General features: G+C 36.8%; 1 protein-coding gene across 1 annotated transcript in view; it reads right to left on the bottom strand.

Annotated features, from left to right (window-relative positions):
- Positions 1–391: 391 nt before the first annotated feature.
- Positions 392–14,232, bottom strand: part of SLC6A15 (solute carrier family 6 member 15) — a 56,513-nt gene continuing 42,672 nt past the window's right edge. Inside the window, exons 10-12 of the mRNA XM_021092797.2 lie at positions 8,079–8,238; positions 3,116–3,278; positions 392–1,747 (exon numbers count right to left, since the gene is read on the bottom strand). Of these exons, the coding sequence (XP_020948456.2) occupies positions 1,376–1,747; positions 3,116–3,278; positions 8,079–8,238 (695 nt within the window). The 3' untranslated portion in view covers positions 392–1,375. The remainder of the gene's footprint in view (positions 1,748–3,115; positions 3,279–8,078; positions 8,239–14,232) is intronic.

The raw sequence follows: 14,232 nt of genomic DNA, 5'->3' as shown, positions 1-14,232 counted from the left end.
AAATGTGACCAATATGGTGGTAGAACAGTAATGAACAAAAGCTTTTTAACTAGATGGGATTCAGTGGTGTTCTGGTTCAACTAGCTTCATACATACAAACGTTTCATGATTTTTTTCTACTTCAGAGACAATAATGACCCAGAAAACAGTCAACTCTACACATGGTTTCCTGGGAAACTATTTTTTCAAGACTACATTAGAATACCATTTAACCATAATACTATTTTTTCTTTTGTGTCTAAAGTGGTGGTAACTCTATTAATTACTCTATTGATTCTACTTGGAATGCGATGGCTAATTATTATGAAATGCCTAAGTGCCTAAATGCTGAATGAAGTATAAGATAATCCAGTTCAGGTGGCACAAGAAAAACCAATGAGGAAAACAAATATCATTATTTAACTTTGTTTATTCGTAGCTTAAAATGTAATGCCATACAATTTAACAATCACTTAAAAAAGGATTTATATTTGCATAAAACAGAAGCAAAACAGAAAGATATGAAATAAAATGCCATCTTGCTTCAAGTTTTCAAATCAGTACTTAGAGTACTAATATACATCTATATACATTGTAAGTATATTATATAAATATACTATGAGTAATCTTGAAACCACAATAAATATCAAGTAGGTTTTTAGGCACACGGCTTAGAAAAATGCGGCATCTGCATAATTCTTGAGAGTGCTGAGTGACTCATTCTTAGAACATTTCCACACGTTTTACACAAACATACAGCCACCACACACATGATCCCCAGTCACCTCTGAATCTCATCTTTCACCCCAGCATCCGTGCCTTCTTATTCTTTGATACTATTGCTCTATACAGCTATTACATAAGAAAATAGTTTTGCGGTTTTCTTCAACTAATTGCCTAAGAAGGTATCAATGCTACCAAAATAAGGACAGCCTATCTATACAATATATTCATGGAAATGTGCTGAATGGCACCATCTTACAGAACTGTTCCTTGTAATCCGGGGGAGGTTACCCTGACGGCAAACATAAATTTTGAAGTATACCATTTTTAAGTTGCCCATACTGTGACATCCAGAAGTTATTAGAAACTGAGGTAACACCTGTGGTTTTTAGAAGAATTTTTTAATAAAACACCAGAATTATTTTTAAAACTTCTGACCAACATGAACCTCAGTTATCACACACTTGGTCTGTGACTCTTTCTTTGCAAATGTAAACCAAAGAACCCAAAGAAATGCTTGAGTCGAATTTACGTACACTGTTAGGGTTAAAGATCACAGCCATGGAACACCTGAGATTGCCCTCTGATAAGTGAAGTCGAACACTTCTCTTAGTAGAGCCAATGTTCATTGATAAAAATGAACCAAATAAAGCCCACTGATCTTTGCCCCCAGCTACAAGTCAGATTCTGGCATATCTGGCATATCTGCCATCAAGTACCCTATTCCATATCGTCCATTGGGAGCTGTATCCAGAGTAGGCGATCCACTCTGTTTTCGATAAATGTTTTTACCAAAATTGGGAGAGGACATCTCACTTGATGTCTTTCCATGAATGAGGCTTGCATCATCTCCCTCTAAGTTAACAGGCTCCTTCAGGGCCCTTCCTCTCTTATAGGTCACAGATGCCAAACTGCCAGAACTATCATCTATAAGGTTGCAGCGACGAATGATAAAGACAACTGGGACAGGGAGTATTGCCAGGAACATCATAGAAAAACAGACAACCATTCCCCATGTTGGGTAGCTCAGAAATTCCTCAGATGCCTGTTAAAAACCAAGAAATAATTATTAGTAAATCATTCTCTGCAGGGACACGAAAAACAATTAAAACTGTCTCAGGATTATAAGCAAAGAATCTGGGCTAGTCTATTTCTTTTTTCTTTTTAGGGCTGTACCTGCAGCTTATGGAAGTTCTCGGGCTAGGGGTTGAACTGGAGCTCCAGCTGCTGGCCTATGCCACAGCCACAGCAATGTGGGATCTGAGCCATGTCTGCAACCTATACCACAGCTCAGGGCAACGCCAAATCCTTAACCCACTGAGAAAAAGGGATCAAACCCACATTCTCATGGATACTAGTTGGATTCTTCACTCACTGAGCCACAAGGGGAACTCCTGGGCTAGTCTTTTGACTTTGATTAATAAATTGCTATGGAAGCAACTTCTAAGGCTAGGACCTAAAGGCCTTACAGTTTCTGCCTCTGTGTCCTGGAAAGCTGCCCTGAGTCCATAATGCCTGGAAGAAACAAAGAATGATGCTGACAGAGAGAGAGCCCAGCTCTCCCAGTTTAATCAATTGCATGAGTTAGCTCAGGCAAGACCCAGAGAAGAATCATCTAGCTTATCCACAGAGCCCTAAGAAATAATAAATCAGCATTGCTTTCAGTTATTAAGTGGGGGTCATTTGTTACTAAGCAATAGATACCTGTTACATGTGCCACATTCTTTTTCTAAAATCTGAAATTACATTTGAACTACATCTGACCCAATAGTTTTAGTAAGGGATAACAGACTTATTTGTTTAGAATAGTCATGAGTTTAATTGTTATTATATAGAATTATTGACCATAGAATAAAGGTCAAGGTATCACTGAAAAATAAGCATTCTGATTTTCTAATAGCTAATATACATCTTATGATTGCATTACTACGTAGCTAATGCAGCTTGAGAACAGTAACTGAAATAGTCATGGCTAATATAAAAGTTATAGCAAAACTTTACCTCAATACTTACTTGAATTATGTCTATATCGCTAATATATATTTTCATAGTTATAGAGTGTCCAGAATATGATTTAATAAATTTATACAGGAAAAAAATATTTCTGGTCATTTGATCAATATTTTTCTAGAGTTAATGGTCAAATAATTATTGATTCCTTGATTGTGGTATGAATAAAACTACATTAATGAGGAACCAGTCAGAGTTTCTCATATACTAAAAAAAGTCCACAATGAATAAAAAAAATCATGCATATTTGGGGATAAAAAAAATGTAAATCTCAAGATTCTTGCTAAAAGCAGTATCAGTCATTAAACAGGTTACTATACTGTGAAAAAAAGCAAAAGACAAAAACCTCTAAAATGACATTTTATGTATATTTTTTATCTAACTTCCTTATTTTGTATTTTACCTTATCTTCAATCCATGCATTATAGCCAGGAGGACTTAATCCCATATTTACAATGCTAGCAATCAGCAGTGATAACAGCATTAGAGGAGAAATATATTTCCACATATAGTAGTAATATCTGTTGGGAGCAAAGCCCAGCATATCCTTTAGGTCTTCCATAAACCTAAATAGAAAGAAGGAACTTAATTATTCCGTAAGTTAATATAGCTATATTAAAATATGCTAAATTAAATGTCCTTTAAAATGTGCACCATATCGTGGTTTGACAGAGGGCTAACTCTGATATCCTATGACATTTTACACTGAATCCAAAAGTCATACTGGAAGATGACTTATGAATTAAAAACATTTATAAAGTAAAATGGAACTTTTACTTTACATTTTACTATGATTTTCATCTGGAGAAAGTCGTCTTAAGTCAATTGCTGGAAACTCTCTTCTAGCTGATGACTTTTCACTCTATGAACACGAAATTTTCAATAAATTTCCCTGTTTCTTTTTTTACTTAGCCGGAATTAATTAGTATCATCCAAGCCAAGCGGTGTTGATATGCTCTGAACTCTCATTTATTTTTATAGTCCATTTTTTTAAATTGAAAGGTCTCCACATTGCAACAGGTTGATGTATTTCTTAAGTCTGTTTTTCATCTCTGAGTTCCTCCTACATTGCTTTATTGTCTCTTTCAATTTTTCGCTGAATTGATCGGGCACTCTGTCTTACAGTTTCCCACAGTTGGGTTTTGCTGACTACATCCCCACAGTGCTAGTCCACAAGTGCATCGGATCCTCCTATTTCCTGTGAATTAGTACTAAGACCTACTTATGATTAGACATATTTTTTTTAAGTCAGGTTAATGAGTTATTATTTACCTGAAATAAAATTCACTTTTTAGTTGTATGATGGTAACACTGTCAGGAGCATGTAGCCAGTACATACTAGTTTATAGCCCTTAAAATTATCTAGGGGTAAATATTTTCTGCTCACCCAGCAGTCCTTATACTAATGTTTCTGTAGATATTTTGGGTGTCCAAAGCTAGTTCTCTAGTAGATTCTTCCGAGAATGATCATAGTAACTACATTCCCTAATTTCTTGCTTGTTTCTAATTGATTTTCTGTGGTCATCATACTTGAATGTTAGTTCAGCTGAACTTAAAATCTCGTGTAGAAATAATGTTAAAAAGCAAACAATATACTTGGAAAAATAGACATACAGGGTAACACCAGGTTGTAGTCTAGGATGTCACTTGAAGACAAAAATAATAAATAAATAAATAAATAAACAAAATTTCAGGCATCCAAGCAAAAGCAAAACAAAATTACTTATAAGAGAAAAATCTAAGAGTCAACAAAAACTTTTAACAATATATTGGATATATTGATTCTCAAGGAAAGTAAACATAAGCCACAGATTTTAAGTTCAGCTGAACTGACATTCAAGTATGGTGACCACAGACAATCAATTAGAAAGTTATCTCAGGCAAGCTTCTTCCATTAAAGTTTTTAGCATTTGTTCTGGCCAGTTTTTAGACTCTTGTTTTATGTATGTTGAATCATCTTTGCTTGCTGTTTCTATTTATTTTCCTTAAATCCTTTGTTATTTATTTACTTATTTATTTGGCTGCACTCATAGCATGTGGAAGTTCCCAGGCCAAGGTATCAAACCTGTGCCATAGCAATGATCAAGCCACAACAGTGACAACACCAGATCCTTAACCCACTGTACCACAGGAGAATTCTTATTTCTTCTTGATTTTCATAACTATTCCTCCTTTCTAGCTTCTAATTTTTGTGGAACTGGCCACTGTGCTTATTGCTTTATTTTTTCTTTTAAGATTGATCTTCATTTCTTAAGTATTTTTATTTTATTCACAATTATTTCCTGAGTTCTACATCTCTGTTTTCAAATCTGCTTTTTTCTTAATTATATACTTCTAAATTTAAAAATAACTGATATATGCTATTCTTTTGTGACTTCTATCATTTGTAAACATTTATTTCATTTTGAAGTATTGTTGCATCTATTTTTCTTGCATGCTGTTGTTGCCCGCAGGGTTTTTATCCTACTCCTTCCCTCTTTTGAAAAAAAAAAAAAAAGCTGTAAGATTTGAACACATGTAAGTGAAATGAATTTCCTGCATTTTCAGGGGGGAAGGATGGACCTGTCCTCTCCATTTTTGCAAAGAAATTTAAAAAGGTGGCCTCGTAACTTCTCAGTTCTTTTACTTCTCTCCTCATGCTGAGTAGGCTTTCTTTTCCATTCAACCTAATACCTCTCTCTGGCTCAGTTCGGGTTTTGTGCCCACTACTTTCTCTCTTCAGTGCAGAGCCTTATCTTGGAAGGGAACTTTGGGTGTTAGCTTCAAGAGCTTTTAGAGACCAGGTTACTCCAGCACTGATGATACTGAATATCGGTCCCCCGCATTCCTTGAAATGAGGGCAAGGATCCTATAAAACTTCTCCCCGTTTAGCATGCTGTCTTCGGACGGGCCTGCCACACGTGTCAGGGAGGACCCGGGGGTGTTGGGAGAGCTGCCAGAAGCCCAGCTGCACATCCGCCATCCCCTCCCACATGGATGTGATACCACACAAGTCCTCCAGCTGCCAGTGGTTTGTCCCTAACCTTTCATACATGAGGAGTCACAGCAATACCTTCTTGCTGGTATTTACGGGTAGTCAGTTTTGCTTTCTACTCATTCTTTTTCATTTTTAGAAGGAGACTTGAGGAAATGCAGTCTACACGGCCGCCACGTTCAGCTTCACAGGCTCCTCCTCATTTCCCCTCATTCCTCGTTCTTCCTAATCCCTAACTTGCTGTGCTCCAACCTTTCTTTTTCTGCATTTGAATTCTAGGTCTCAAAAGTTGGGCTTTGAAAGCCTTCTTTCTCTCAGCTCTGTCTTTGGAAATGCAGGCAAATGTGGCAGGAGACAGAGCAGAACTGAGCTCACGGCACTACTGAAGGTGAAGAGGAGGAAATATAAGGTTGCCGTAGACATTTAAAGGAGGGGAAAGTAAGCAAATGAGAGCATTTGAAATGGGAGGATTCTCATCCTGCTCCTAAAACAACACACAAGGTTTGGAGACCAAGAGACCTGGTCTCAGATTATAGCTCTGTCACCTTTTAATGTGTGTCTTAGTCCCTCTGAGCTTCATTTTTGGCATTTTCAGAAAAGTCAATACTTTTCTCGGAGGGTTATTTTCTAAGGCTCATAGACAAGTATGCAGAACAGACTACCTCACATACAGTAGGAATTTAACCCATGCATCTATCATCAGTAGAATCATTTCTCCTGTTGGTATAATGATTATTATTTAGGACTACTAAAACTAAAACTACTAAAATGAACTACCAAAAGAGATATTTACTACCATGCCTATTGTAAATGATGAACTGTCTAAATGGAAATCTAAATTATGATCTTATTGACCCACAATTCAGTCCAATATCTCTATCAAAATCCAGCACAGTGCAGGTTATGAATTAGGGGTAGCTTGGTAGCGTGTGGAAATATCTGGTTTTGAAATTAAAGTTTAAAGTCCTGGCTCTACAACTAATACCCTGTGTCCTCCTGTACAAGTAGGGCCAATTTTCCATCTGTGACATGGGTAATATTAGTTGCCACAGAGTATTTTTATGAGGATTAAGATTTAATGCATGTCATAAAGCTATTACTACTACTGCTATATAGTTCATGATCATTAAATATAAGTTCCCCTACCTTTCCTTGCCTGGAGCTTTTGAAAGTAATAAAAACATTCTTTAAGCTTTCTCACAAAGATGATTCAATACGAATGATTTTTAAAAAAATTTTTTTTAGCTATTTCTTGGGCCGCTCCCGCGGCATATGGAGGTTCCCAGGGTAGGGGTCGAATCGGAGCTGTAGCCACCAGCCTATGCCAGAGCCACAGCAACGCGGGATCCGAGCCGCGTCTGCAACCTACACCACAGCTCACGGCAACGCCGGATCGTTAACCCACTGAGCAAGGGCAGGGTCCGAACCCGCAACCTCATGGTTCCTAGTCGGATTCGTTAACCACTGCGCCACGACAGGAACTCCCAGATTTTTTTTTTTTAATATTGTTTAAGAGGCCTCTGGTCCTCATTCAATGCACTCATTCTTAGTTCATAGACATCTTTAATAAGCTTGATGGTCTTACTGCCTAAATCCACATATGTTAACTAAAGACAACAACTTTTAAAATTACTAGACAAGGCCTCCAGAAACTTTCTTCTTCTGAGTTACTCTAATCCTTCATTTCACACCAAGTATATATACTTTTCAAACCAGGCAGGTACATAATTCAGAAGTTTAGGCATCTAGTGAATTTAAGCCATGACTCTATATAAACACAAAATTTATATATAGCAAATGCCATATATATCTTGAAGCAGAATATATCACCTCCCCAAACTGGCCTGCTATGTAAGATATTATGTAACATGATAAAATAAGGCATTTAGTGCAAAACGGAATAAAATTCCTCTTGGATAGCAGGTTCACAATGTAATTAGAAGCACAGACTTTAGCGCTTAGCAGGAGTGGGCTATAAATCCCAGGTCTGCCTCTGTCCGGGTGTATGATGATCAAGTCACTTGGTGTCTCACTAAGTCTGCATTTTCTTATCGGTGCAATACAGACAACAACAGCTCAAAACAAACTCCCTGAACTTTGTCAATACTCAGTAGATCTTGTAAATTACTATTTGATAATCAGAATTAAAGCTCCAGAATCCTAAATTACATTATCATCTATGCCATTCCATCTACTCCCCTAATAAGGGGATATACTTTATTTAAATTTTTGAATGAAAAAAAAAAAAAAAAAAGCCTGCAAGAGATTGGATTTGTGTGGCAAGGAATTTTCCCCTCTAGTCATTTTCCTCCTCTTCTAAATAAGATAGATATTAACAATCAGTCTTCCCAAAAGAGACGAAAAATGAATGCATAAAAGAGGACATACTTACTTATCGATGCCATAAACAAAAGATACAGCAATATTCTCCAAAATGACTACAATTAGCAGAGGCACTGTAGCAGAGTAATCATCAAACATTGTAACAAAGTAGTTTCCAGAGCGCTGCACAAATATCAGACCAATACAGAACGCTAGAAGACAACAGATAACTGGACAAAAGAAATAAATAAAATTAAGCCCTAATCAGAGTCAAGTCTTTTAAGCTTCATTATAAAATATTATATTCCAGCAATAATTTTTTTTCACTTTAATAAGTTGTCAATGATATAATACCACTCCTGATATCATGGAATGTAACATATTGGGAGTTAGTTCCATTGGTTTAGCCCAGATTTAATATGAATTCATTGTAAGATAATAATTCATCTCCCTGAGGCTGTGGAAACTTATTTACCAAGCACAAATAACACATGAGACAAAACTGAGAATATGTTAAAAGTGTCCATCTCCATAACCTTCGTCTCATTAATAGCAAGTGACCTTTTCAATCAGCAGATATTCATGGGGCATTTCTACCTTTAATAATGTTTTATAGTTTGGGGAGCAATATTTACTTTTTAAATTAATAATGAGATTACTGTAGCTTATAAGACTATAACAAAAATTCTCAATAAAATTTTAGCAAACTGAATCCAACAACACATAAAAAAGATCATAAACCACAACCAAGTTGGATTCATCCCAATTTCAAGTTCAAAGGATGGTTCAACATAGGCAAATCAATGAAATAAACCATATTAACAAAAGAAAAGTTAAAAACAACATGATAATGTTGATAGATGCAGAAAAAAAAAGCATTTGACAAAATTCACCATCCAGTCATAATAAAATTCTTACCAAAGTGGGTGTAGATGGAACATATCTCAACCTAATAAAAGATTTATGACAAACCACAGCCAGTCTAATACTTAATAAGGAAAAGCTGAAAGCCTTCATGCTAAAAGGTGGAACAAGACGCTCACCACTTTGATTCAACATACTACTGGAAGTCCTAGCTGCAGCTTTTAAGCATGAAAAAGAAAGAAAAGGTATCTAGGTTCCTTTGTGCCATATTTTAGACTCCACATCTAAGTGGTCCAAAACAGAAAAAGACTCACAGATATAGAGAAGAGACTTGTGGTTGCCAAGGGGGTGGGGTTTGGACAGGGAGTTTGGGGTTGGTAGATGCAAAGTATTACATTCAGAAGGGATAAGCAATGAGGTCCTACTGTACAGCACGAAGAACTATATCCAATCTCTTGGGCTAGAACACGATAGAAGGTAGTATGAGAAAAAGAATGCTTGTGTATATACATATATATATGTGGATGACTGGGGTCACCATGCTGTACAGTAGAAATTGGCACAACACTGGAAATCAACTATATTTTAATTAAAAAATAAAAGAAATAAAAGGTATCCAAATTGGAAGGGAAGAGATTAAATTTTCACTGTATGCAGATGACATGATACTCTATATAGAAAATCCTTTAGACTCCACACAAAAACTACTTGATCTGATAAATTAATTCAGCAAAGTAGCAGGATACAAGGTTAACATTCAAAATAAGTTGCATTTCTATGCATTAACAATGAAATATTAGAAAAGAAACATAGAAGTTCCTGTTATGGTGCAGTGGAAACAAATCCGACTGGTATCCATGAGCATGCAGGTTTGATCCCTGGTCTCGCTCAGTGGGTTAGAGATGTGGTGTTGCTGTGAGCTGTGGTGTAGGTCACAGATGTAACTCAGATCCTACATTGCTGTGGTTGTGGCACAGGCCAGTAATTGTAGCTCTGATTCAACCCCTAGCCTGGGAATGGGAACTTCCTCATTCCATGGGTGTGGAAAGGAAACCACCCCCCCAAAAAAAAAATGTAAAAAAAGAAAAAAAAATAACTTAAAAAATCTCACCAAGTTAAATTAAATACCTGGAATAAACCTGACCATAGGGGTGAAAGACATGCTGAGAACTATAAAACATTAATCAAGGATATTAAAAAGTATTTAAAGACTGGAAAGATATTCCATGCTTTTGGATGAGAAGAATTAATATTGTTAAAATAGCCATACTACATAAAACAATCTACAGATTTAATGGAATCCCTATCAAATTGCCCATGATATTTTTTCACAGAACTAGAAGAAATAATCCAAAAGTTTATACAGAACCATAAAAAACCCCTGGATTTGGCAGGACAAACCTGAGGGGGAAAAAAAAAAGCAGGAGGTATAACTTTGGCAGACCTCAGACAATACTACAAAGCTACAGTAATTAAAACAGTATGGTATTGGTACATAAAACAGACATACAGATCAATGGAACAGAATAGAGAGCCCAGAAGTAAACCCAGACACCTATGGTCAGTTAGTATTCAACAAAGGAGGCAAGAATATAAAATGGAAAAAAGTCTATTCAGCAAATGGCGCTGGGAAAACTGGACAGCTGCATGTAAATCAATGAAATTAGAACACTGAAAAAGACTTAAACATAAGACATGATGCCATAAAATTGCTAGAAGACAACACAGGCAAAATATACAAATGTTTTCTTAGGTCAGTCTTCCAAGGCAATAGAATTAAAAACAAAAGTAAACAAATGGGACCTAATTAGTTTTAAACATTTTTGTACAACAAAGGAAACCATCAACAAAACAAAAAGACGGCCTATGGTATGGGAGATAATAGTTGCAAACAATGCAATCAAAAAGGGCTTAATTTACAAAACAGACAAACAACTCTCACAGCACAATGAAAAAAAAAAAAAAACAAATTAGCAACCCAATTGAAAAATAGGCAGAAGATCTAAATAGACATTTCTCTAAAGACGACAGGAGGCATAGGAAAAAATGCTCAATAATTGTTAAAGAAATGCAAATCAAAACTAAAATGAGGTACCATCTCATACCAGTCATAATGGACATCATTAACAAGTCTATATATAACAAATGCTAGAGAGGCTCTGGAGAAAAGGGAACGCCCCTACACTGTTTGTGGGAATGTAAATTGGTACAACCATGATGGAAAACAGTACAGAGATTCCTCAGAAAACTAAAAATAGAACTACCATGTGATTCAGCAATCCCACTCCTGGGTATATATGCAGAAAAAAATAGAATTCAAAAAGATATATGCACCCCTATATTCATAGCACCACTATTCATAGCAGACAAGACAGGAAAACAACCTAAAGTCTATCAACAGATGAATGAATTAAGAAGATGTGATACCTAGTTTCACTGATTTGCATGCAGCTGTCCAGGTTTCCCAGAAATACTTATGGAAAAGACTGTCTTTTGACCATTTTATGTTCTTGCCTCCTTTGTCAAAGATTAACTGACCTTAGGTGTCTGGGTTTATTTCTGAGTTCTCTATTCTCTTCCATTGGTCTGTATGTCTGTTTTGATACCAGTACCACACTGTTTTGATGACTGTGGCTTTGTAATATTGCCTGAAGTCAGGGAGAGTTATGCCTCCTGCTTGGTTTTTGTTCCTCAGAACCGCTTTGGCAATTCTGGGTCTTTTGTGGTTCCATATAAATTTTTGGATTGTTTGTCCTAGTTCTGTGAAAAATGTCGTGGGTAATTAGATAGGGATTGCATTGAATCTGTAAATTGCTTTGGGTAGTATGGCCATTTCTACAATATTAATTTTTCCAACCCAGGAGCATGGAATATCTTTCCATTCCTTTACATCTTCTTTAATTTCCTTGATGAATGTTTTATAGTTCTCAGCATATAAGTCTTTTTCCTCCTTGGTCAGGTGTATTCCCAGGTATTTGATTGTTTGGAATGCAATTTTAAAAGGTGACCCAGCAATCCCACTCTTGGGCATATATCCAGACAAAACTTTCCTTAAAAAAGACACGTGCACCCAAATGTTCACTGAAGCACTATTCACAACAGCCAAGATATGGAAGTAACCCAAATGTCCATCAACAGATGATTGGATTAGGAAGATGTGGTATATATACACAATGGACTACTACTCAGCCATAAAAAGAATGACATAACGCCATTTTCAGCAACATGGATGGAACTAGAGACTGTCATACTGAGTGAAGTAAGTCAGAAAGAGAAAGACAAATACTATATGGTATCATTTATATCTGGAATCTAATATAGGGCACAAATGAACCTTTCCACAGAAAAGAAAATCATGGACCTGGAAAATAGATTTGTGGTTGCCAAGGGGGAGGGGAGGGAGTGGGATGGTTTGGGAGCTTGGGCTTAATAGATGTGGACTATTGCCTTTGGAATGGATTAGCAATGAGATCCTGCTGTGTAGCCCTGGGAACTATGTGTAGTCACTTATGATGGAGCCTGACAATGTGAGAAAAATGAATGTATACATATGTATGTGTAACTGGGTCACCATGCTATATAGTAGAAAAAAAACAATATATTGGGAGATAAAAAATAGAAATAAATAAAAATAAATAAAAGGAATTCCTGCATGAGTATTAAAGAAAGATGCAGAAACTTCTGACCAGTTACTATTAATATAAAAACTTAGAGAGATTTCGGGTAATCATATAATACTCCCACATTTTTTTAGATTCTATTCTCTCATCACATTAGTAGAGAAGCCCTCAAAAATAAGATATAACTATGTTCTATTTAGTCAACATTTTAGCAGAGGTGAGTAAAAGTGAAAGTATAGCAGAGAAGGGCACTTCAGCAGGGAAAGAAACAGACATTCCTGGGTTCAATCTGATGGGGGTTCCGTACAATCTCAGTAAGTATGGATTAAATTAAGCAATTTCCTCCATCTCTTAAGTGCTGTGCTAGTGGTATGAGTTACATCATCAGAGATGAATATTATATATAAACACATCATGTAGAAAAAGAGACGTAGCATTTACTTGGAATCTAACACATATTGAAATATTTAAACGCTTGTCACAGTAAATTGCACTCACAGCCTCAGGATGGAATGAGGAGAACCTGGATGTGAACCAGAGACAGTGTCCCTCTCACTCTCTGCTAATTGCATCATAGTCTAAGGTAGCTACGAAGAAAGGATTCTACGTCGTACAGACACGGAGTTTTGCTGACGAGGTGAGAAGACAACTAGTACTTCACTTACCTAAGTCTTACTGTACGATCAAAGGAGAATAAACACATCCCGTAAAGGTGATGGGGGGACATTTCATCAAGGTAAAACATGACTGAAAGTAAAAAGTATGACCGAAAAAGACAGCTAACAGCGAAGGAGAATCTATTCCTCTTTAACCTAAGAGGTCTTCCCTCCACTGCAAGTAGGCAGATACTCCCATGTGTGTTTCCCCAGCCACACTGTTGCTTTTTCCCTTAATTTTTCAAACCCTCTTCCCACAGGAGGCTTGGGATATGGGGCAGAGATGAGGAAAGCCGCAAAGATGACTGGTATTTAGCCTGCATGTCAGGCAGGGCATTGACCATCTTAAAAAGAAACTGCAGAGGTAGAGACTGCCTTTCAGGAACAGATAAAGGCATTCCTCATTTGTCTTTAGCTCGGTTAAAGACACTTAGATATAAATATTTAAAAAACTGTTGAAATTGTTTTACACACACACTTAGCAGAGCAGTAAGTGAAAAAGGTATGTATGAACTCGTGAGTTATTTACACATAAATTATGACTAAATCTTTCAGAGCTAAAAACTGAACCTTGGGGAGCTTGTGCATCACTGCCCAGCACATTCAAGATTATCTTCCTATCTGTCTATCCATCCATCCATCCGTCTTCCCAATTTATTTTTGTATCCCTTACCAGCCCTGCTGCTGAACTCTGGTTTGGCCGGCTTCTTCGCTGCTTCCCCTATCTCTGTATACACTTACCTGCTGTCAGCCTCTGACCCCTGAGAAGATCCTTCCTCATTCCAAGTTCATTTCCACGTCTTCTGTTGACAGTTCCCTCATATTTTTATTTTTATTTACTTATTTATTTTGTCTTTTGTCTTTTTTAGGGCCGTACCTGCGGCATATGGAGGTTCCCAGGCTACGGGTCGAATCAGAGCTGTAGCCACCAGCCTACACCAGAGCCACAGCAACACGGGATCCGAGCCACATCTGCGACCTACACCACAGCTCGTGGCTCCTCATATTTTTAGATGACCTTTGCTTTTTCTTAGTTCATAGAACATGTAACATTGTCTCTATTATGCTATATATCAGTACATTA

This window comes from Sus scrofa, chromosome 5 (genome assembly GCF_054392235.1).
Source record: "Sus scrofa isolate SSC_HxYL_T2T_F1_AM1 chromosome 5, Sscrofa_HxYL_maternal_Yorkshire_Landrace_v2.0, whole genome shotgun sequence".
Lineage (NCBI taxonomy): Eukaryota > Metazoa > Chordata > Mammalia > Artiodactyla > Suidae > Sus > Sus scrofa.
Note: the sequence above shows the minus strand (reverse complement) of the source record. Positions and strands in the feature narration are given on the sequence as shown.